Source organism: Pezoporus flaviventris, unplaced genomic scaffold (genome assembly GCF_033815535.1).
Source record: "Pezoporus flaviventris isolate CSIRO_AGI_PZ_B2104156 unplaced genomic scaffold, CSIRO_AGI_Pfla_v1 ptg000037l, whole genome shotgun sequence".
In the NCBI taxonomy this organism is placed as follows: domain Eukaryota; kingdom Metazoa; phylum Chordata; class Aves; order Psittaciformes; family Psittacidae; genus Pezoporus; species Pezoporus flaviventris.
In genome coordinates, this window is record NW_026892585.1 from 4,038,908 (window position 1) to 4,063,832 (window position 24,925).

The following is a 24,925-nucleotide window of genomic DNA, read 5'->3' on the forward strand; positions in this document are numbered from 1 at the left end:
GGGGCAGGAGGGGGTTCCGGGCTAGGCCGTAATGCTAGGAGGCTTACTGGGCTTTGCTTCTCAGTTAAAGAATGAAACGCAGTAAGGAGCTGGTTTTTGTGAAGTTCATAAAGTCTGCTGCGAGCTCGGAGTATTTCTATAAAGCTCTTGAGGTGAGTAGGTTTGATCGCTTTTCTGAGTGAGCTTGGTGAGGCATTAAATGATTTCTGTGGTTGGCTTAGATGTAACTTACATGCATACATAAATAAAGCTACTTCCGGTGTTTAATAAAGTTTGATGGGCGCTTTTATTGAAGAAGTTGCTTCCTGAACACGAAATAATTGTAATTTCAAAACCTGTTGACATTTAGTGAAGTGGCATGTAGTTTAAGTGGTCTGGATGGGTGTCACTCATATAAACTAAGCAGACTTAATCCACCTTGAGAGGATAGTGGGAGCTAAGGGCACTGTGTGGTCCTGAAAGTGTGTGTGGTGAAGAGTCCGGGGAATAAGGGTGACACCTATGAGGTGTTTTAGCCCTTTCTTTTGCCAGTGTACTCCTGTGTGGTAGCTTTGCTGTGAGCTGTTTCAGGCAGATGTACTTATGTAGCTTCCACAGGATTGGCTGTTTGTGATTTGATAATCAAGTAAGTGGTGGTGTATATGCTGTTTACCTGCAGTCTATGAAAGAATTTCAGTCAGAAGAACATCTCCAGATCCTTGACGAAGGGACAGCGCTCAATATAAGAGAAAATGATAAATCGCTTTACATTTGTGATCCTTTTACAGGTGTCGTTTTCAATCATCTCAAACAGGTATGATACCCATCAACTTACTTCTACCTATATTCTCTTCTAGAAGCATAGGTGCCCCTATTTTGTATGCTCTTTTTACACTGAATACAGCAGTATGAAGTATTCACAATAAAGTCTTTGAAGCTTCACTGTGTTCTGTGTTTAAGGAGGATGACTAGCAAAGCATAAGGAATATTTTGAAGCACGTGCAAAAATAAATGGCATGATCGGTTCTGATTCTGGTGGAGGTTTAAGCTTATTTTCACACCTTTTTGCCTCCTGAGTAATATGATTTTGTTTGACATGCAAGGAATAGCTGGGATTCTCTGGCATGTTAGCTTATACCATCTGCTGCTTTTTACTGAGGTCAGAAAATCTACAAGGATTGTACTGAAATCCACAGCTGAAAGTAAAACCAAAACTGTCAGCTACCTGGAGATGCTAAAGGAGTACAGACCAGAGGTCCTGCCTTCCTCAGGATTCAGAGACAAGGAAAACCTTTCTGATACCATTGTACCTTCTGCTAATTCTTTTTCCCCCTGTTAATTTATTGCAGCTTGGCTGTAGGATTGTTGGACCACAGGTAGTCCTGTACTGTATACAGGCCCAGAGATGTGTCCCAAGAGCTGAGTATCCCGTGTACAACATGACCATGGTCGATGTAACAGTATCCTGTACCAGCCTTGAAAAGGATGTTAGGGTAATGCTTTGTACAAAATAGATTGCTTAGGTGGTTGTCATTGACATTTGCTTCAGATGGATCACTGCTACAGCAGCAGTCATACTGTATCTAAGTTTTACTGTGCCTCTGTCTGGATTCGTCTGCTGTAGTTCATACACTACATATAATTTATGTAGGGAGTTGTATGGGGAAAGAAGGAGTTGTAGATGTAGTGTATAAATGTGTATCTCTCTGGTGGTTTATCCATGCATGCACATATATATATTATGTAAGCATATGTATATATGTAGTTATAGAAGATTTCAGCTGTATTAATATGGGGGTACATGGAGGGTTTAGGGATTTTTATTAACTGATGGGACAGATCACTTATCTTGCTGGTTTATCTGTGGCTGTAGCGCTGCAGGCAACATGCTCTGTTTCTGGTTACTCAAAACTACATAGTAAAGATCTGCTACCCAGGCAGCTATGGTTTAAATGGTTTAATTTGAAGTTGACCTTTTAGTTATTCCAGTATCTCTTTTTAATATATAGTACCAAAGATGTCAACCAGCCATAAAATTTTACTTGTACCATATGAATGTAGTATTTATATTAAGAATGTGTATTATGTTCAGCTTATCATAAATACAAATCAAATGTAAACTATATTTGATGGGTTTTTTATGGCTTCCATATAGATCCATTTTGTGTTTTGAACCATTTTTTAGGAGAAACCATGGACTACTGAAATCCACGATTTTGGTTTTTAAGGTGAATCATAGAATCAACTAGGTTGGAGAAGATCTTTTAAGATCATCAAGTCCAACTGTAGAACATAAGTACTGTAGGTTTTCTTTTTTCTTCATAATGTTCTGTATTTTTTTCCTCACTCAGGAAGAAGTTCATAAATATGTGCAGCTGATGGGTGGACGTGTGTCCAGAGACCTCAGTGTGGCAGTAACTCACCTGATAGCTGGAGAAGTTGGCAGCAAGAAATACGTAGTAGCTGCTTCTCTGAAAAAACCTGTTTTGCTTCCAGCTTGGGTTAAGACTCTGTGGGATAAGTCTCAGCAAAGGTATAAAGAAACTAAACAAAACCAGTTTTGTTTTGGAGACTGCTAATTCTTATGCTGATACAGTCTGCTTTCCTTTTCTGGTTGATTTTACTTGGAAGAAAAACTGTTTCTTTTTCTCTCTTCCTCCTTTAGCATAATGACATACACTGATGTTAACATGGATGATTATGCTTGTCCTGTGTTCCTTGGCTGTACAATTTGTGTAACTGGCTTAAACACTTCAGACAGGAAAGAAGTCCAGCGCCTCACTGTTGAACATGGTGGACAATATACGGGGCAGCTCAAGATGAATGAATGTACTCATCTGATAGTTCAAGAGCCAAAAGGTAGGACCTGCAGAATAAACATTATTCTCACTTCTTGAGTTGAAGTAGTGTAAATATGTATGAGAGTTTAAACTGTCAGTTTGCTTCAGTGTTGCTCTCACTGATGCTGTTTAGGGGAGCACTGTTCATAAGAAGAGTAACACAGGGCACCCTGACTTTGCTCTAAAGGCGTGAGAAAGAGAACCAAAGAGCAAAAGAACAGAGACCCAGATGGTATTTAAGGAAAGAAAAAGGGAGACTCCAAGAGGGGATGGAAGAATAAGGAAAAACTAAGTTTTTTGGGAGAGCTGCATAGGACTTAATTTATATTCTGATTGAAATTGTGTTGTGGACTAATGTTTTTTTACCTGATCTGTTCTGTGTGCCCTCTGAGCACCCTACTAAGGTAAAATGAAAGCTTCCTTAAGCTACTTTTCCTTCCTCTTGGGAAGATGAAACAATTGTAGTTTTATTGTGAGAAGAAAATTTTCCCCAATTTCCCTCCCTTTTCCTATGGGTAAATATCCTTGGACTTTATAAACTCTTTTTTCCCCTGTGTATGAAAGCTTTAAAGCCCTTTTTATAATTTTACTTTAGTGTCCTGTCATATTGTACCCTTGAGCTAATCATTAATGAGAGTTTTTGCTCTAACTTTATTTCGAGAATAAATAAGCAGCTTATCAGAAGAGTCCAAGGGTAACACAACCTGCACATTGAAATCATGAATTTTTAACTTTTCTTCATGTCCAGCCACCTTGTAGTGATCACTTTTTGACAGCATTTTGGTGATCTGTGGTTTGTATTTTTGCTTACATTTGAAAGGTCAGAAGTATGAATGTGCTAGAAAATGGAATGTGCATTGTGTGTCTATCAAGTGGTTTTCTGACAGCATCGAGAAAGGCTTCTGTCAGGATGAGACAATGTATAAAATAGAAGCTGGATCAAAACTGACACCCAGTACATCAACACCTACGAATGATGTTGGGAAGCCTGATAGTAAGTAAGACATTTTAAAATACGTTTAAGGTAGGAAACGTGTAGTAAGGAAGAAAGACTGTTCCTAATTAGTAGGGCACTGCTTGCTTTTGCAATGCTGGTTTGGCAGTTTGGGCTCTGATTCTACTTATGCTTAAAACACAACAGATTACTTCTATGCACATTGAATATTCCAATGTGTGTAGACTTAACATGTGAATACTTAAAAAGTAGACTTGAATTAGGCACAGGATTGTCTGTTTAAGAATCAGTGGTGTGTATCTCCTAAAAAAGCATGACTGTTCATACATTTATAGGTTAAGATGAGTCTGTTATGATTTTAATCTCAAAAGCAGTTTTGGGGAGGGGGGAAACAAATGCTGATTTTATTTTAATTATTAATTTTCTGGGGTTTTTTAATTTTTTTTTTTTTTTTTTTTTTTTACTTTAATCCATGCTGTTGTCATAAGGAAAACTAAAAGCATTTTGTAAACAAACATGAAAGCAGCATGAAAGACCCAGTTGGCTTTAAATGTGCCTTTCGAAACACCTATTACTGCCTGGGACTTCAGGAAGTGACTAAGCAGGAGCGCTGGGTTAGCACTACCAAAAGAGCATTGGGAATTCAAGTTAGGTATTATGGAAACTGCATATAACTCTTAACATCATTGGACTTCATGTTGATTTCTTTTTACTATAGAGAGGATTATCTGTTTTTAAGAGTGTTTCTAATAGGTGAGCACAAAACTGGGATAAAAGCTTTGAAAACTGCTAGTAAGACTGTACTCAGTCTGCGTATAAATAAAGCCCTTGGTTTAACCAGTCGTACTTCTCTAGCGTTTGTTGTTATTCAGATTTATGTTTCCTTCTATCATAACAAAATCATACATGGCAGTTTTGTGTTCTGTTTAGTGAAGCAGCAGAGAAAGATGAATCAAAACTAACACCTCCTCTTTAATTTTAATTTTTGTTACAGATCATGCCCTTCCAGATGTCAGCCACATTTCCAACATCAATCTGAGTAGTGTTAATGAAACCGAATTCAGCTCTGCTCTGAGCAGCAGGCAGGATCCTCTTCCTGATGAGCTGGAAAACTTGGATATAAGTTCCTTTCAAGCCCCCGAAGATCTGTTAGATGGGTGTCGAGTATGTTTAACAATGTCTACTTTGAAATGTTCAGCCTTTAACCCTGTGGCAGCATCTAGGTTGAAGCTGGCAATTGCTGCTTGAGTAAATTGTTTCCATGGTCAGCAGCAAACGCCACATTTCTTTTGTGTCGACATGCTGTAGTTTGCATGTGTGTCTAACTGTATGTGTGTGTGTGTGATTGTATTAAATACGCAGTATAAGTACAAAATGACATAGACATATATTTAAACACTATAGAGAGTGGCTGGGGGTTCATTCCATTAGTAAACACTTTGCTCGATTTATGCACAGAGATAAATGAATCGAGTTCTAAATGCTTAACTTTGTTGCTGCTTCTCAGAAGCTATACCACTTGTTTCTGTGTTCTACAGCAGTCAAATTATACCAAAATATTTTTTTTTTTCTTTTCTTTCTTTTTTTTATTTTCCTTTTTTTTCAAAGCCTTTTTTGTTGCTGTGTTCCCTTTGCAGATATATCTATGTGGCTTCAGCGGCAGGAAGTTGGACAAGATGAGGCGGCTTATTAATTGTGGTGGTGGTGTTCGATTTAATCAACTTAATGAAGATGTTACCCATGTCATTTGGGGGGAAAATGATGAGGAGCTGAAACACTTCTTGGACAAGACGTCTCACAGGTTATAGTAACTTTGTTGCTTAAGGTCTACTTCTAGATTGTTTTCTTTCTCCCACCACCCTGTAGAAAGGATAACCAGTTCTTCAGTGAGTATTCATAAGTACATCCTCATGGGTTCTTGAATACTGTAGTTCTTTGGGTAGCTATGAGTCACCTCAGGAAATAGAAGAACAGTATTCTAATTGTTGAAAAGAAGTGTTAACATGTATTTGTTAATATATTGAGGAGGAAAGGGTTTGGCAACCCTGCAGTGGCAGATATACTTCACATTATAGAAAATGAGTATGAAATTCTTTGGTTTTAGACTCAAAGAATGAAAAACCAACCAATCAAACAATAAACTTGAGGTTTGTAAAGTGCCCAAAGCTTTTTAGTGTTGGAGTTACAAAATTCGTGTGTGTGTGTATTTACTAGTATTTGTGGAGTAGGAAAGAAGAATAACAGGTTTGAAACCTGCTGTAACTTGTGTGTGTCATACTTCATTTTATAGGCCTCATGTAGTCACAGCAAAATGGTTGCTGGACTCATTCAGTAAAAATAATCTACAGCCAGTGGAGCAATATATCCCTGTAAACTATCAGCTGTTAGAGAATCCAATTTTGGAGCAACCTGGAATGAAGTCAGTTCTTCCTAAAAATAACAGTCTCTTGAAGAAAGAAGCTGTGAATGTTAGAAAGCATCAGAAAGCTGCTGAAGATGATGTCCTCTCTCAATATGTAACTAATGATTCTACATTAGGTATGTTCTGGTCTCAGCATACCATAGAAAGTTTAACTGCTCATGGTTATTAGCATGCAAGTCCTGCAGCATTTCGTTATTAAGAAGCTAGCCACAGCTAGTGTGTTTTAGAAATCAGGCCTATATAGAGCAGTTTTAACTAAACCTGGCTGAAAACAGCAGACTCATAGAATGGTGTGGGGTGGAAAGGATCTTAGGATCATCTGGGTCCAACCCCGTGCCACGGGCAGGGATACCTCACACTAGAGCGGGTTGCTCTGAGTTCCATCCAACTTGGCCTTGAACACTGCCAGGGATGGGGCAGCCACAGCTTCTCTGGACAACCTGTGCCAGTGCCTCAGCACCCTCACAATGTATAACTTCTTCCTTCCATTTGCCCCCAGTGTCCCCTGTTTAAGTACTGTAGTTTCTTCATGAAACTATTTTGAGTTGTCTTTAATTTTCTAATCAAGCAATTACTGGTTTTGGTTGGTTTAGATTTATTCTTTTTTCCCCTTTCAGATGAAACTGGAAAACTAACAACCAGAACCTTCAGTGATGTTACTCACTTGACTGTTCAAGGAGAGAATGAATCTTCCATCCATAGTGGTTTTCTGGGAGAGTCGTCTGCACTAGCTGAAGAAGGACTGTTTGTCAGAAAGAGCTTTCTTCTTCTGGGTTTTGGTGAAGAGGATGAGTCTTGCATTGCAGATATTATAAAGGAGAATGCTGGGAATGTCCTGCCACTGCAAAGCAGAACCCTGGCAGACTATGCAGTGGTACCTTTACTGGGGTGCACAGTGCAGATGACTGTTGGTGATGTTGTCACAAACACATGGCTGGTAAGGGAGTTACACTGTCAGTTCTGTGAGTAGACATTTATCTATTAGAGATATGTCTTGTCAGTATGCAGAGTTATGAGTGGCTTAAATATAAGTAAGATTCTGAGAGATTAGCCTTGTTGCTTTTGATGTGTACTAAATGAAAGCATGTTTTAAAGTGTCTGCATTGGTAAGTAATCTTTTATCTGTTCCACTTCGTTTTCTGCTGGCTTGTTAAACAGACTTCATTGTCATGACTCAAAGGCTCCTTATATGACAGTCTGACAGCATTCTCTCTAACTAATAATTGTAGAAGGAGCCATTTGACTAATAATGATTTCGTATGATATCTTTGTGCTTAACTTTTTGTTTCATGCTTTTTACAGCTTTTTAATTGCAAGTCAGCTTCATAGCTCAAAGTCAAATACTAACCTTATTTGCCAAGAGTGTGCACATGATGTAGACTAACTGCTATTAGTATTTCTCAGTACTAGGTAGCTTTCTGTGAAGTAAATCTATGCAGAATCTTAGGACATGTCTTAAAACTACTTTCAGGGAGCCTTCAGGGTTGGAAGCGTAGTAACTGAAAAGCTCTGAATAATGCCTCAGTATGTCAGACCTGACAAAATCCTTCAGGGAAGAATTTGTCTGATTCAATGGGAAATACTTTGTCTCAGATGTAAGGATGGACCCAGAATTGCTTGCTGTTGAGTCCATAAATGCTATAGTACAGTTACTGAAATATTGTTGGCTTTGTTGCTATTTGGCTTGATTTGTATTTTATTCTCTTTCGCTTTCATTAAGTTAACATGTGTGGAACAGCAGCTCCTTTTAGATCCTCAGTCCAATCCACTTTTCACACCAGTCCCGGTAATGGAAGGAGTTACCCCTCTGGAAGATTGTGTTCTTTCTTTTAGCCAGTTCACTGGTGCAGAGAGAGACTCTCTGGTTTATCTGGCAGGACTGCTAGGAGCCAGGTATGTCTTCTGTCACCCTTTTTTCTTGTTCTTAGACAGCCGTTGTTAAGAACAACATATTTAATCACGAAGTGGCCGTTTCATACATTGTATATATTTTTACTGTACAACTTAGAATATCATTTGATCTGATTTGTGGTCTGTTTGGACTAAATTCTCTGCCTGTGAGTTCTCAGTCCTGTGTCATCTTGGAATATGGGTCCTTGATGATAAGAGAAAAACTAATATGAGGAAAAGTATTGTACATTTGAAAACGATGGTTGTTGGCCATTGAACAGTGTTCAAGGCCAGGTTGGACAGAGCCTCGGGCAAGATGTTCTTTTGTGAGGCATCCCTGCCCACGGCAAGGGGTTGGAACTGGATGATCTTAAGGTCCTTTCCAACCCAAGCCACTCTGCGATGCTATGATTTGAAAATGGGATATGTGAGGATTTCTAGAGTATGAGAAATGTTATGGGGTTTTTTGCCTGTAAGTGTAGAGTAGGTTAAGTTACAATGTGGATGGTCTTAGATAATTCTATAGGTCCTTTTTCTGTTGCTTGAATGCACTTTACAATAGTATAAATCTGCCCTAAATGAATTTTGTTTATGACTAAATGAAGATTTTATGGCTCAATGAGTATTTTATTAATCTGATTTTAGAGTCCAAGAATTCTTTGTGCGGAAAGCCAATGCAAAAAAGGGCATGTTTGCCAGTACCCACCTTGTGGTAAGAGAAGCGGATGGTTCTAAATATGAAGCTGCAAAGAAGTGGAATTTACCAGCAGTCACTGTAGCTTGGCTTTTGCACTCTGCAAGGACAGGAAAGAGAGCAGATGAAAGCAAGTTCTTGGTGGAAAATGCAGAGGCTGAAGGTTGGTTATTAGCAAGTTAGGGAATATGGTTGTGTCACATCACTGTTCATTCATAATGAAGAGTATAGGTAGTATGAATTTTTCTTCCCTGACACATTTGAAGTATTAGAGCTATAGGATATTTTTCCAAGTATTTTTCCATATTTCTTTCTCCTGCTGTTGAGTTGTGATTACAGAAACAATACTGTGCATTTGCTCTAAGTATTTTGGAGCAACCTAGTGGATTCTTGTAGTTATCAGTCAGTTGGGAATCTGGCTCAGTTGCTCAGCTTTGTCCTTTTGGACACATTCTGCTCTGTAGGTTGCTTGGGACTTGATGGTAGATCCCGCTTAGAACTTCATACTTGTTAGTTTGCAATGACATGATGCCCCTCTGATGCCTGCTTCATGTTCTGAAGCTTCTGCTCCTTTTACTTCATGCTTTTTATTTGGCAATATTTCTTCCATATCTAATGATTCAGTGATTTAATACTGAATGCTAGCAGACCTGTACTACCAGTGCCCTTGTGAATTAGTTATATGGATCACTTAGAGAACAAAAATACATTGTTGGCATAGGCATGTTTTCCCTGTATATTACATTTTTAAGGAAAAAAAAAAGAAGGGGAAACTGGGAACATGAGCAATAAAATGTAAAAGCAATTCTTGTGCTAATGTTTTTGAGCTATGCTTAAATAGAAGCATTTATGATGGAGAAGCTTTGAGGGCTTATTGCTGTCTAAATTTCAGTCCTATTTATCCGAAGGCATAAAGGACTGGAAGTGACCTAAAGAGGTGTGATTAAGAGTCATGACATTTTACATTGCTTGGGAAGTAAGGAGCCAGAGAGGAAATGCCTTTAATGTTGAAAGGGAAGGATTTGTTGTGTATTACATCTGTATTTTGGTAGTTGTATGAGGTGTATGAGCTATACAGGGATGTGTGGAACTGTGTGAGCAGACCTGGGCTTGCTCTCTCCTTTTCAGACACTTAGGGTGTCTCAGTATTGACACTCAGTGCCAGTGTAGTTAATGGAAGTAGTTAACTGGAAGAGACACTTACAATACTGGCTTTTAAAATGGAACTGTCAGTTTCAAGCATTTATTGGAGAGGATATGAATTATATTTTTTTTTAGGGAAAGAAAGGTCAGATGAACTTCTTGTTTAATAAGAGTATATGTGAGATCTCTGTTAAAAATCGATTGCTTGCTTATGTTTTTTTTGCTTCTTTTAAAGATAAGGAGAGTTCCATTACTCAGCTTAGCAAGACACCAACAACTGTTAAATCTCCTGATGTGAAACAATATAATTATCTCCTTGAAGTTGGAAGAAAAAAACCTGTGACTCCTCTTGATATCAGCAGGTTCCAGAGTAAAGCTTTCCAGGCTGCCATCTCTCGTCACATGGGGAATACAACCCCTCTTGCCCAAGGGGGAGTGCTACAGAAAGAGCCGTCTTTACATCTTGATACACCATCAAAATTTCTTTCCAAGGACAAGTTGTTCAAGCCTTCTTTTGATGTAAAGGTGATCATCATTGCATATTCTTTAGTCTGTAAAGCCAGTAAAGATGTGTATAATCTTAAAACAGCTCAGAAACCTTTGCTTACCCTGTTTCATGCTCTTAACATGTAGACTTTGCATTTTCAATGCTGGAGGGGGACCCTTCATCAGGGACTGTAGTGATTGGACAAGGGGTGATGGGTTCAAACTGAAAGAGGGGAAGTTCAGGTTAGATCTAAGGCAGAAGTTCTTCCCTGTGAGGGTGCCCAGAGAAGCTGTGGCTGCCCCATCCCTGGCAGTGTTCAAGGCCAGGTTGGACAGAGCCTTGGGCAACATGATCTAGTGTGAGGTGTCCCTGCCCATGGTAGGGGGTTGGAACTGGATGATCTTAAGGTCCTTTCCAACCCAAGCCAAGCCAGGAAAACTGGCTCTGCTTACACACACACACATATATTGTATTAATATATATAGTTAATGACCTGTGGACCAAATTTATTGACTAGTAGATGCAATAATGTTCTTAACAAATCTCCTTTGTGCCCACTGCATCATATGCTTGTGTGTTCTACACCTCACACAGTATGCAATCTGTGTTTTCATTTTTGAGGCCTTAAGTGAAAGATCAGTGCATTGAGTTCCTGCAGAGTTGTTAGGTTTTTCTGGGGTTTGTTGTAGGTTGGCTGTTTTGATGTGGTGTTGTTTTTCGGGGTGTTTGGGGATTTTTTGGGGTTGTTTTGTTGGTTTTGTGGTTTTGGTTTGTTTCAGGTTTTTTTTAATGCCTCTGCCTGCAATAAAACAAAACCTGTATTACCAAACCAGAAGAATTCAGTGTTCTGCTTCATGAAGAGAAGACTCCAAGAAGACCTTATAGGACCCTTCTAGTACTTAAAGGGGGCCTGCAGGAAAGATGGGGAGGGACTCCTTATCAGGAGTGTAGTGTTAGGATGAGGGGGAATGGCTTTAAACTGAAAGAGAGTAGATTTAGATTAGACATTAGGCAGAAGTTCTCTACTGTGAGGGTGCTGAGGCTCTGGCACAGGGCGCCCAGAGAAGCTGTGGCTGCCCCAACCCTGGCAGTGTTCAAGGCCAGGTTGGACAGGGCTTGGAGCAAGCTGGTCTAGTGAAAGGTGTCCCTGCCTACGGCTGGGGGTTGAAACTGGATGAGCTTTTTAAGGTCCTTTCCAACCCAAACCAGGCTGGGATTGAGTGATTCTGTGATTCAGTTTGGTGCCCTGCTTTTCAAAATCTGATAGTTTACACTGGTATTTTCAAAAGTGACATACTCTAGACCAAAAATTCTCCTTCTTAAAAAGGTGCAGGTAGAATCACATACTCATATGCAACTTTTGTGGGAGGTATTAGTAAATTAAAGTAATAGATTGGGGTTAAGAATACCAGGGTTTGGCCACTGGCTTTTCCACTGAAGGCAGTTTTCATTGATGCAATGAAAAGAGAGACTAATAATTTACCGTCCTATTTTGCTTATATAATCTGAGATTGGGATTGTTTTGTACTGCCTTTGTACAGTGGTACTATAGTTGCACTTGCCAGCTTCTACTGTAGTATCCTGTCCTGGTTTAGGACATGTAATGTGGTCCTGAAAGTCACTTGCTTCTTTTTTGGTAGGATGCTCTGGCAGCTTTGGAAAGTCCAGTAGGTCCTGATCAAAAAAACAGGAAGCTGAGCACACCCCTCTCTGAAGTCATCAGCAGGAACTTGAAGTCGGCCCTGGCAAACAGCACGAGGCATGCAGCAGCTCTGACTGCCAGCCCACATCTGACTGCTGCACAGCCAGAAGAGGTAGGAAACTTTGGGGTTTCTGTGAGGGTGCTGAGGCGCTGGCACAGGGTGCCCAGAGAAGCTGTGGCTGTCCCATCCCTGGCAGTGTTCAAGGCCAGGTTAAACAGAGCATTGGGCGACATGGTCTAATGGAAGGTGTTCCTGCCCATGGTGGGGGGTTGGAAGTGGATTAGCTAATGATTCTATGCGGAGATTATGTTCCAGGGAAACTGGCTGAGGGTGAATCTTCAGCTTTTGGATTCCAAGTGCATGGAATTACAATAGTACTGGATTTTGACCTTGGATTTTGGGAGAAGTAAAAGTGTGGTTAGTTTTCTTATTATTGCTTATTTTACTAAATGTGTGGTTCGGTTGATATGCTGGAGGGAAGGAATGCCATCCAGAGGGACCTTGACACGCTTGTGAGGTGGGCTGATGCCAACCTTATGAAGTTTAACCATGCCAAGTGCAAGGTCTACACCTGGGTCGGAGCAATCCCAGGCACAGCTACAGGTTGGGCAGAGAAGAGATTCAGAGCAGCCTTGCAGAGAAGGACTTGGGGGTGTTGGTCAATGAGAGACTGAACATGAGCCGGCTTCAGTGTGCGCTTGCAACCCAGAAAGCAACCGTATCCTGGGCTGCATAAAAGGAGTGTGACCAGCAGGTTGAAGGAGGTGATCCTGCTCCTCTACTCTGCTCTTGTGAGACCTCACCTGGAGTATTGTGTGCAGTTCTGGTGTCCTCAACATAAAAAGGACATGGAGCTGTTGGAACAAGTCCAGAGAAGGGCCACGAGGATGATCAGGGACTGGAGCACCTCCTGTATGAAGATAGTCTGAGAAAGTTGGGGCTGTTCAGCCTGGAGACGAGAAGGCTGCGTGGAGACCTCAGAGCAGCCTTCCAGTATCTGAAGGGGCCTGTAGGGATGTTGGGGAGGGACTCTTCATTAGGGACTGTAGTGATAGGACAAGGGGTAATGGGTTAAAACTTAAACAGGGGAAGTTTAGCTTGGATATAAGGAGGAAATTCTTTCCTATTAGGGTGGTGAGGCACTGGAATGGGTTGCCCAGGGAGGTTGTGAATGCTCCATCCCTGGCAGTGTTCAAGACCAGGTTGGACAGAGCCTTGGGTGATATGGTTTAGTGTGAGGTGTCCCTGACCATGGCAGGGGGGTTGGAACTGGATGATCTTAAGGTCCTTTCCAACCCTAACTATTCTATGATTGTATGTCATACTTAATATTAGCGTTTTTTTGTGATTGATACAGAAACCTTCCAGACATTATCTTCTGTTTTATCCTTGCTGCTTGAACAGGAAGAAGAGCCCAAGCCTCTAGCAGATGTTGTTATTTATGTTAGTAAAAAACTTGGTAAGAAACAAAGTGAACTGAATGCAGTAGCAGCTTCTCTGGGGGCAGACTACAGGTATGAACTGATACAAACAACTTCTAAGCTTCTGCAGTGATGTAACGTCTAATAAGTATGAATCTTAGGATTCTAATATGCTTTATCTACATGAGCTTTTGCTATAGCTATACATTAGATTTCACCATCTTGAACAATTTCAATTGCAAATAAGGCCATCCACTATTAATGAGAAATAATGCTACACACATTCCCTGACATGTCCCCAGTCTCTGTGGTCTTGATAAAAGTCTGTCTTGGGAAGACTGAAAAAGAATTATCTTGCAGGTTGTAAGCCTGGCCAAGTTGTGTGTGTAGAAAAGCTCAGGAAAAATAGGTTGTCATGGAAAGAATTTTTGGGATTTAAGACTGCTCCCACTAAATCCAATTTATGTGTTTTGTTACTGATTTCTACAGTAAGTGTTACTATTCACAGGTTGGATAGGTTACACTTATGTTTGGTTTAGAAATGCTGAAGATACTTGCATTAGGTAGCAAATACTAGGGTTTATTATCAGTTTAAGTGTTAGAATCCTGCATTTTGTATATTTTGAGCTTGGAGGATCAGTATTTCACTTGTAGCTGAGTACATCAACCAAAGATAAAAGCTTTCTCATCCTGGGTCACATATTCTTTTCAGAAACTGATTTGAAACTCCACTTACTTACATAAACCCAAACCAAACCAAAGCAAAATTCCTCCTATTCCATGTGTTTATCACATTTGGTTTGTTTGCATCAGGAATGCTTTCAAAAGACACTGAAGTTGTTCAATCCTGAAACTGCTGTCTTTTTCTGATGATGAAAGTGGGCTCATTGCTTATTTAGGCATAACAAAATAGGCAAACCAATATGTTAATGTGAACAAGGGATAGGACTACTTCTGCTTTGGATTTCTGATACTTTTTCATAGAAATGATATCTTGGAGTTACATTTGAAAATTATTTGAAATGATATCTTGAAGTTGTATTGGAAGGTGTCCCTGCCCATGGCAAGGGGTTGAACTGGATGATCTTAAGGTCCTTTCCAACCCAAACCAGGCTGTGATTCTGTTTCATTTTCTTTTCTAGATGGTGTTTTGATGAATCAGTAACACACTTCATCTACAAGGGAGGACAAAATGACAGTAATAAGGAGTACAAATCAGTTAAAGAACGGGGTATACATATTGTTTCAGAACACTGGCTTTTGGAGGTATGGAGCTTGCTTTGTAAAATTGAAGGGAAATGGAGTCTTAAAACCATTTCCCTTCATTTTTTCTGTTTTGCATTTATATTGAACATGTATACTTACTGATGTTTTGCATCCTGTTTTGAATATATAAATTCATCAGTATTCACTGATGTACTTTTACCTTGCTGTCCATGAGGAGGAAAGAAATTCTGTTCCATTGAACGTTTCTTCTGTGTCTTTCCCAGAAAGAGAACCATGTTTTTCTCTTGTGTAAAATACTTCTTTTTTGCGTTTTTATTATACTTTTCCTGTGTTTAGACGTGAAATTTCTTTTATCCTAGATCGTTTTCTCATCTTTCTTACGTTAACTGATATTATTGCAGTGTGCCCAAGAATGTAAACGGCTTCCTGAATCTCTCTTTCCTCACACATACAATCCCAAAATGAGCCTGGACATCAGTGCAATGCAAGATGACAGACTCTCTTCCTCCAGTAAACTTCCATCAACTGGAAAACCATCAGAGGAAACCGAGGTATAATGTGTGATGTGAATTCGTGTACTAAAAAGCAATTTAGATTCAGTTTGTTGTTATAATAACATATGGCAGGGGGTTGGCTGCAGGGTGTTAAAGGTCCTTTCCAACACAAACTATTCTATAAATAAAAAACATAGATGCTTATTCAGTGATGACCTGTATCAGGTTTAGCTAGTAATTAATAGTAGCTATTGCAGATGTTCTTCCAGGTTTTTTTGCATTTGTAATACTCTTCTTTGTAGTGCAGTGGATGGAAACACAGGCATTTCGGGCTTAGAAGCACTTCCCAGATTTGAAATGAATATAGGTCCAGTCTTCGCCTTCCCTTGTAGGTAACGAGATCCAAGGTGTGAACTTCCCTTAGCTGACATTTAGACTGCAGAATAGATGTCACTGATGGCACGGTTCTACTGTTCTGCTGTCCCTGCAGTAGCAGAAAGGTTAGATTTACTCTCAGGCAAGATTAATGATCTTCAGTATTTATACAGGTGGTGAACATGGGTAAAAAGCAAAAAACAAAATGGTGTTTGAGCATTCTGCTTTATTGTATGTAGATTATTCCAGTGGATGAAGATGATGTGGAAGATGATGCAACCACTGACCAAATAAAGGAAATGGTCACTGCAGGAGAAGAACAAATTGGAGCAAGTGAATCCAAAGGAGGTAAATGTAAATCAAAATAGTTGTGGAACATCACACTAACAAGATAAATTTTTTAGTTTCAGGTGCTGAATATTAAGATCTGGTATTTCTTTATTACATGCTGGTCAAGTATAGCTAGCTCTTATTGTTGCTGGATGACAGGAAAGGGTTTTGTTCTCTATTTTGAAGACTTTGATAGCCCATAGAAAATCATGATCATCCCTTGCAATTACTTAACTGCCATTTCCTTGTTCTTAGAGCACTGAAGTTGGTCTTTAGCATGAGAAATCTCTATTTCAGAATATACCTTTTGTTATGCAAAGAAATGTGTGACAGGAGAATTGTGGGTGCAAGTTAGATAATGTTAGCAAATTCAGAAGTGAGCCAAGGGGAGACTTCTTGTGTCTAGGACAGGTGACCTGGCCATGTGTAGTTTTCCTAGGTAATTTTTCCCAGGTATCTTTTCTTTTCCTCAATGTATTGTCTTTGTCCCAGTGCAGGGGGGAAGCTGACTGGAGGTTTGGTTACTTTTCACTTGTTATAACAGTCTTGATCTTACGAGTTCTGTTCCTTCTCTTTAAGTTTTAACCCAAGCACTAGAAATGAGGGAGAACTTCCAAAGGCAGCTGCAGGAGATCATGTCTGCCACATCACTGGTGAAACCACCAGGGCAAAGAGGATCCCTTTCAAGGAACAGTATTGATGGTTCTCCAGCCACTCCTGATAGCGCACGGTCTGCGCGGAATGGCCGCAGTAGGGTCTTGGAAGCTCTCAGGTATTGGTTTGTGTTTCAGAGCTGTTATCTCTGCACATACTTAGACATTCATTGAAACATGAATAGGTGGCCAGGGTTTCAAGTGTACTGTCTTTCTCTACTGATACACTTAATTTGCGTCTCTTGCAATTCACAATCTTTAACTTGATGTGCCAGATAAAGTCAGAATGTTACCTTAATCTTTTGGTTTAAAGAAAAAATCACAGAATGGTATGATTGTTTTTTAGGTCTTAATTGAATTAGGCCAACTGATTGCTTTCTCTTCAGATTAGTTAGTGTTCTCATAAATTCCAAAGACAGCAATGCTGCACTATTTCAATACATAGGTCATATACAAGTAGTGGGTATTCCTGCAAAGTGCCTCTTTGGATGGTTCTCCTCTGTTTCTTTTCTCTCTAAACAGAGAATAGGTTTTGAACTCTTAACAGTGCTGAGCTACAGTGAGGATGTAATGGAAACCTTGCAAAATTACTCCTTTAACTTGATCATTTGCAAATTCACAGGTTCAGTAAAGAGTGGAGTACACTCATTTTGGAGTAATTTATCAATATGACACATAATAAAAACATCTCCTACTGAGATGTTGAGGGTGGTGAGGCCCTGGCACAGATTGCTTGAAGAAGTGGTGAATGCTCCATCCCTGGCAGTGTTCAAGGCCAGGTTGGACAGAGACTTGGGTGACATGGTCTAGTGTGAGGCATCCTTGCCCACGGCAGGGGGATGGAACTGGATGGTCTTCTCCAACCCAAGGGTCCTTTCCAACCCAAACCAGTCTGTGATTCTGTGAGATTTTGGTTGCCTTTTTCCAGCCATGCTGACACTTAAGCTCCCAAAGTCAGGCTGCTGGAGTTACCTTTATACTGAAATTGTCCCCTTTCCCAGCTATGCCTTCTAATAACGAGGTCACTTGGATGCTACAGTTGATGTGATTTGTTAACACATTGCTCTGGCAGTCTGTACAACAAATGCATATTTAAGGTATCTGTGCTCTTCTCCTTAGGCAGTCCCGCCAAGCTGTCGCAGATATAAACACAGAGCCATCGCAGAGTGAGCAGATCATCTGGGATGATCCTACTGCCAGGGAGGAGAGGGCAAGACTTGTCAGCAACTTTCAGTGGCCTAATAGTCCTTCCCAGTACACTGAGCAAGGTCAGAGTAATGCCAATAAGAACACAGATGAAACTGTCTTCAAAGGATCTTTAGCTGATGCAGAGATTGCTGCTATAGGTAAAATGAGAAATACAATATCCTTGTTCTTTGCTACAGCATCCATTTAATACTGGGGACTTTAAAATATGGTAGTGTTTGAATTCTACTTAAAAAGAAACAAAACAAGAGCACTGTTGCCATTCTTGAATGCCAGAAATGCAATTTCACATCTTTGAGCTCCATTATGTATTGCTGTTTTATAAAGAGAAGCTTTCCTATCCATTTACCATTTGTGGTCAAACACCAAAACAATGCTTCTCTAAAATGGTCTACCTCAACTTCAGGAAATCCCAGTGTTTTCTGAACCACAACTGGTTTCCAGATAACCTGTTCAGGTCAGGGTAGTGGAATTCTAAAGGGAATACTAGTAGCAAAGTAGTGGAAGTATTAACAAGTGAAGAATGAAGATTACAGGAAGCAGATAACCCATGAGCCTGAAAAACAGGTATGTCAGAGCTGCCAATGGATGTGCTTCAGTCAGGATTCAGTGAAGGTACTGTATTTGTCTTCCCTGTTTTTTTTAAGCCTTAGTCTGCTGCTAGGACTAAGGAAGCAACATACGTCTGTTTTTTCATGTGCTTTTGCTTTCTTCCCATTCTGCCTCCTGAGATAGCAGAATCCTTTATTCCTCTCTCCCCACTGCCTCCCTCCTGCCCCCATCTCCTTCCCTCAGTCTACTTGGAGAGTTTCTGCTTGTGGCAACAGTCATCCTGAAAACTGGCCTTGTCCTAGAGGAGGCCGAAGAAAATCGGCTAAATGCATTCCATTGCTTTTTGGTTCAACCATGTTGGTGTGGTTTAGACAAAGAAACCGGAACTGTTGAGGTTTTGAGTCTTTTTTTCCAAGGAAGGCATCCAGGGACATGAGTTTGCAATATTACAATTGCTGGTTTGTGGTGTGAGGAAGAGCATCTTTCGGAAGGGCAGTGGTGAAATGTAACTGTAGGTATTACAGCAGCAGTTGTGTTTTGTCCTTTTAGGATAGCTACTTCTTTAATTGTTAATTTTTGTTACCCATAATTATATTCAGCCAAAAGCAAGTCAGCACTTTATTTTCACAGCTCTTCCTGAGGCTGTAGATGGAGATGGGATTGAAGGTCTAAAGAATCCTGTATGTGGAGATCCTGAAACACCAATCAAAGATCACTCGATCCCCACTCTGCAGGCCCCCAGCATTGCTTTCCCACTGGCTAACCCTCCTGTTGCACCTCAGCCCAAAGAAAAGGTTGGTCAGATGAAGAAATATTTACAGTGAGTTGTGTTCTGAGAGATGTAGGGGCACTTAAAATAGTTTTGAACATGACAGTAGGTATAAAAGAGGTGAATAGCCAGCAGGGCCAGGGCAGTGATTGTGCCCCTGCACTGCACACTAGTGAGGCTGCACCTCAAATCCTGTGTTCAGTTCTGGGCCCCTCACTGCAAGAGAGACATTGAGGTGCTGGAGGGGGCCAGAGAAGGGCAATGGAGCTGGTGCAGGGCCTGGAGCACAAGTGTGATGGGGAACGGCTGAGGGACCTGGGGGATTCAGTGTGGAGAACAGAAGGCTCAGGGGGGACCTGATCGCTCCCTACAGCTGCCTGACAGGAGGTTGTAGTGAGGTGGGGTCGGTCTCTGCTCCCAAGGAACAAGGGACAGGACAAGAGGAAACGGCCTCAAGCTGCACCAGGGCAGGTTTAGATGGAGCTGAGGAACAATTCCTTCCCCAGAGGGTGCTCAGGCATTGGACCAGGCTGCCCAGGGCAGGGCTGCAGTCACCGTCCCTGCAAGTGTTCACACAGCGTGGAGATGAGGCCTCAGTGCCATGGGTTAGTGGTGGCCTTGGCAGTGCTGGGGAGCGGTTGGACTGGATGAGTTTAAAGGGCTTTCCTAACATGGTTGATTCTATGATTCTGTGGTTTAAAACCACAGAATTCTGTGGATATTCTGTGGATATTCTGTGGATAACTTCTGTGCAGTTCTATTTCTCTTTCCTCCTTTCTTTGAGATTTTGGACAAAGAATGTTTGCTGAAAGAGAAAAAGCTTTTTTTGTTCAGACAGATAAAGCTTTTTGTCCAGTTAGTTCCTGCTGGAATGCTGAGGTAGGCTTTGGAATGAGGAGTTATTATGTGCATTCATTGGAACTCCTCCAGCCGTGTTAGGATGATGGAAGAAGTTTAGTGGTTGGTTGTGGTATCTGGAATTTATGCTTAGATACAAAGGGGAAGTTATTTTTCTGTCAAAAACCTGATTTAAAATTCCACTACTTTATAGGGAACTAGGAAAGGGCTAGGAAAAAAAGCTTAGTCTTTTGTAGTGTATCACCTGATGCACAAACTTCCAGCAGCAGTGTGTCTTTAGAGGCATAACTTGTCATGCGAGTACATAAGCTGTGGTAGAAATGCAGAAGACCCTTGAATTATAGGAAGTGTGAATGAATGAGGCAGTGTGATAGATGGATGATGATTTTTTCATGCGTTCAACTTGTCATTCACTGGATATGAATGAAGGATTAGTTTTTATGACAGGTTGGTTCAGTTGTGCCCTGAAGAAAGGGGCAACCACGTGGCTGTTAAGCAGGAACTTAACATTGATTTGATGCAATGTTTTTTGTCAAGTAATTGACAGGTTTGGTTCTGCTTTTGCTGGCTAAAAGAAAGCTGAGTATAAAAATAATCCAGAATGTTTGGGAGAGAAATAGTCAGCTGTCAACCTAATCTTTCTGTCATACATTCAGAATCTGTTACTGTACTTCCAGGCTGTTACAGAAGAAGAAAAGGCTGATGAAGAACCAGAAAAAGTCCGTAAATTTCAGCTGTCTTCTTTTAATCCTGAAGAAAGATTTGATTACTGCCATCTGATTGAGGAATTAGGTACCAGCTATTTGTGAAATGCAAAGAATAGTATGTGTGTGGATGTCTCTGGTCAGCTGTGGCTCACTGGGGAAAAGAAAGGACGTCTGTTACTGACTTACCAGATTTGAGGTCTGAAATTTATGGCTTTCTGTGCTTATGAGTGATTCTTTGAATGTATTATTATGATGTGAGCACTCAGCTTTGCCATAAAACAGCAGTGGGTTTGTCTGCTGGCAGTTTTCTTCTAGCTGTCTCCACAACAGCCTCATTCTTTACTGCTGGGAGTGCCCAGGATCTGCTGTCCTCTGGTGTCTCTCTTATTCCTGTCTGTTTATCAGAGCCACTCTTTCCCGGCTGCTTCTCCTTCCTTGCCAGTGTGACTTCAGTGATAATGCTTTCAATGTGAATTTGAGTGAAATATATTTTTATCTGGATTCAAGTAATTCTCATTTTGAGTTGATCTTTTTTATGGTACCTTTTAAATAACGTGAATAAAATTCATTTCTCAATTCAAGGTGGAGTATTGCTTGAGAAACAGTGCTTTGATCCAAGTTGCACACACACCGTTGTGGGACATCCTCTTCGAAACGAAAAGTTCTTGGCTTCGATGGCAGCTGGGAAGTGGGTGCTTCATCGTTCCTACCTGGAGGCATGTAGAGGAGCTGGCTGCTTTGTTCAGGCAAGTGACCTGTACTTGTACACTGCTGCATTTCCTTTTAGTTTAGACTTAAAACTCTCAAACCCAATTAGGTTTTTAGGGTGCCTGTGCCTTAGGAGTTTTAGAGGATCCAAAGACTGACAGGCTTTTCTCTGGAAACTAGTCCTGGACCAAACTCCCAGTATTGGCTAAATGAAATACCCACAGTTTTTATAGCTGCTTCTGAAAACTGCAGCTTGCATACCTTTTGATAAATTCTCACTAGTATCAGCTGGCATCACATGGGCTTTGTTGCACCAGGAATTGATCTTGATCCTTTCAGTAAATGAGCATGGAATAGTTTTAAATAATCCAACTCTCTAACCATGGACATAAACAGTTTTTGAACAGTATCTCTTCTAGCTCCTCACCTTCCTGTTACTTCACAGTTCTCCTGAGTCTGGTGGTTCTTTTACATTGACCAGGCTAATTGGTTCATATCTTGATGTATCAACACCAACTCTTATTGCTGTGGAAGACACTGCAGAAATGTAGAGTTGATGGCACCCAGAGTAGTGAGTTAATTTGCTCACTACTCTGGACTCACACAGAGGAATTCACTTGCTGTTGAATTCCTTTGTAGATAACTGCCAGAGGAATCTGGTTGTGTACATGACTTGATGTCACAGAAATACATGAGTAGATTTAGACATGTATGTGCAGTGAAGAGCCAGGTCTCTCATCCTTAACTAGAGCTGCTTGGGCCAGATAAACTCAACGGATAAAACTAGAGTGAGATGGGATTTGGAGAGGATTGGGGGGATGAATTTTTACTCTTAAACTTTTTTTTCTGCTGGTAAAGTTGTCAGGAATGTTTTGTAATTGAAGCTTCTGATTGTTCTAGGAAGAAGATTATGAGTGGGGAAGTAATTCCATACTTAATGCTTTGCCTGCAATTAGCATAAACCAGAAGAAACTAGCACTTGCTGCCATGAGGTGGCGGAAAAAAATCCATAAAGGGAGACAAGAAACTGGTATTGTTGAGGTATGGTATTGTGGAGATATTTAGATACTCAGCATGGGTGGACAGGACAGGGCGGTGTGCATACTGTTACATTTAAAACAGTGTAAGGTGCTTCCCTAAAGCACCTTCTGTGATCTTTATGGTGCGAGTTCCATAGTCTTTCAGTGAGGCTTTTGAAAGTGGGACTTTCCTTCTTGTTAAAAGACTCCCTAAAGAGGTCCCAAAAAGTGTTTCCTAAAGTCTTTTAACTCTTCTCTCACATCGAGCACTGGAGTTGAGCATTCATTGAAAGGTAGAAAGAGTGCTTTTTTTCTGCTATTTACACTTAAAGACAAAACGAGGTGATGGCATATCTTTATCTGATGGATATTCCTGAAAGAGGAAAATGAGAGATCCAGTAAGTCTTTGTAGTACAGATGTACTTTTGACTAAATTGAGTCTTTTATCTAGGGAGCTTTCAGTGGCTGGAAAGTGATCCTGAATGTTGATCAAACCAAGGAAGCAGGATTCAGACGCCTTCTTCAGTCAGGAGGAGCAAAAGTATGTAGAGTTTTGGGGTTTTAATAATTAAATATACATATGTGTTGGATTTTGTGGGGTTTTGGTTGGTTGGGGGGGGTTCTTTCTGTTAAACTCTATGCTGGGCAGTTTCTGTATGAGTAAAAGGTCTGAAGCAAGAAAATTGCTTACACAGGTGTCCTGGGTTCAGCAGTAGCAGTCATTTTTTCTCTTAGTAGCTGGTGCAGTGCTGTGGTTTTGACTTTAGTCTGAGAGCAACGCTGGTAACACCAGTGTTTTAGTTGTTGCTAAGTAATGCTTACTCCGATCAAGGACTTTTCAGTCTCATGCTCTGCCAGTGAGGAGGGGGCACGGGATGCCAGGAGGAGGCAGAACCAGGACACCTGACCCAAACTAGCCAAAGGGGTATTCCATACCACAGCACGTCATGCCCAGTATAGAAACTGGGGGCAGTTACCTGGAAGAGCTAGATCACTGCTCGGATTGGGCTGGGTATCGGTTGGTGGGTGGTGAGCAATTGTATTCTCTCCCCTTGTTACTTCCCTTATCATTATTATTATTACTGGTGGTAGCAGTAGTGGTTTTGTGTTATACCTTAGTTACTGGACTGTTCTTATCTCAACCTGTTCTTTCCATTCTCTTCCACATCCCTCTGGGAGTTGGGGGGAAGAAGAGGGAGAGTGAGCGAGCTGCTGCGTGGTTCTGAGTTACTGGCTGGGCTCAAACCACGACAACAGGATATCTGAAACGTGGTCACAGGGTGGGAGGAAAGAGCTGTGTCATTTCCATTTCCAAGCAGTTGGGCACAGCAGCTTACCTGGGGTCACACAGTCAGTAGTGCTGGTGGGAATTAGGATAGAATTTCTGTGCCCTGCTCTGATGAGAAAGATCACCCTTCTTTAAAGGTGTGTGAGGGTACAGACTGCAGTGTAAATGGCATTTTATTCCCCATTGGTTCACTAGTTAATTTGATGGGTGAAATTATAGGTCATGAACTGCATTTGTCTTGGGGAAAGAGCCACAAAACTAAACTTGTTTTGTCTGTCATGTTTTGATGTGTAGGTGTTCTCTGGTCACTCTGTGTCTCTCTTCAAAGAAACAACTCACCTCTTCGCTGACTTCAGTAAGCTGAAGCCAGGGGACAGCAGGGTCAATATAGCAGAGGCAGCAGCCCAAGGAGTGAACTGCCTGAAACCAGAGTACATCGCTGACTACCTCATCCAGGTGTGCATGCTGGAATCCTGGCCACAAGTGCCTGTGCTCAGCACTTCTGTATGTGGCCTCAGACTTTAACCTGACTTGTTCTAGAGCTGGCAGTGCTGCAGGATAGGCAGCTTGTGAAACCTACTCAAAATGTAGGTGTGCAATGTTGGGTTTGATAGTTTCCATTTTAGAAAACAAATGAGCTGTTTCTTCTCAGAAGCTTTTTGAGCTAAACAAAGACTTAAGGTAAATCTATGGGTTGTGTCTTTTTTTTGTCTTCTTCTACTGAAGGATCCACCTCCCCCAGTGGAGTCTTACTGCCTACCAGAAGCTGTATCTTCCCTTCAGAACAACCCAGAATTTGGAACGGGGTTGTCCCAGAAAAGAAAAGCAGTGGGAGAGATGAGCCGAGTCAAGCGATCCAAAGTCCACTGAGCAACTCCTGTGCTTTCCAGCTGTACATTTTTAAATTCATATTTATATTTTTTCATTCTTGCCACCAAAATTAAAAGCTTCTGAGTTTCTCTTCTCATTTGTCTTGAGATTAAAATAATCTTACAGTAACATTCATAGGAAAGATTGCTTTGGTTACCAGGAGCATCTAAAAATACAGCAAGAACTCATCCAAAAAATAGTGTCTCCAAAATGTGCGAGCTGTTCCACTAATGGTTTCCTTTAGGAACACCATTGTATAATAATGGGTAAGAAACTTTGTGAGGTGCTTGTCATGTCTTCTCTGCGTGTGTTGTGGGGAAAATACCAGTTGATAA

General features: G+C 40.9%; 1 protein-coding gene across 3 annotated transcripts; it reads left to right on the forward strand.

Moving 5' to 3' along the window:
- TOPBP1 (DNA topoisomerase II binding protein 1) lies at positions 1–24,679 on the forward strand. 3 transcript variants are annotated; one of them, XM_061464513.1, is made up of 27 exons: positions 1–152; positions 659–793; positions 1,329–1,472; positions 2,331–2,512; positions 2,645–2,838; positions 3,640–3,813; positions 4,769–4,938; positions 5,412–5,575; positions 6,065–6,312; positions 6,814–7,133; positions 7,917–8,089; positions 8,732–8,943; positions 10,159–10,448; positions 12,051–12,224; positions 13,518–13,627; positions 14,677–14,800; positions 15,163–15,312; positions 15,870–15,978; positions 16,540–16,732; positions 17,733–17,959; positions 19,002–19,165; positions 20,676–20,790; positions 21,288–21,455; positions 22,318–22,454; positions 22,884–22,973; positions 24,015–24,176; positions 24,447–24,679. In XM_061464513.1, the coding sequence occupies exons 1-27, from the start codon at positions 72–74 to the stop codon at positions 24,588–24,590; spliced, it is 4,554 nt and encodes a 1,517-aa protein (XP_061320497.1). In that variant the 5' UTR covers positions 1–71; the 3' UTR covers positions 24,591–24,679. The 3 variants fall into 3 exon arrangements, with proteins under 3 accessions (XP_061320497.1, XP_061320498.1, XP_061320499.1); XM_061464514.1 differs by having other exon boundaries at positions 17,733–17,881; XM_061464515.1 differs by lacking the exons at positions 1–152; positions 659–793; positions 1,329–1,472 and having other exon boundaries at positions 2,375–2,512; positions 2,737–2,838.
- The last annotated feature ends 246 nt before the right edge of the window (positions 24,680–24,925 follow it).

Excerpts from the sequence above, each read along its gene's own strand:
- TOPBP1 (XM_061464513.1), top strand. The coding sequence starts at position 72 with ATGAAACGCAGTAAGGAGCTGGTTTTTGTGAAGTTCATAAAGTCTGCT. Across the intron at positions 5,576-6,064 it reads TTGGACAAGACGTCTCACAG|GCCTCATGTAGTCACAGCAA; the intron begins GTTATAGTAACT and ends TTCATTTTATAG. Across the intron at positions 8,944-10,158 it reads GGAAAATGCAGAGGCTGAAG|ATAAGGAGAGTTCCATTACT; the intron begins GTTGGTTATTAG and ends CTTCTTTTAAAG.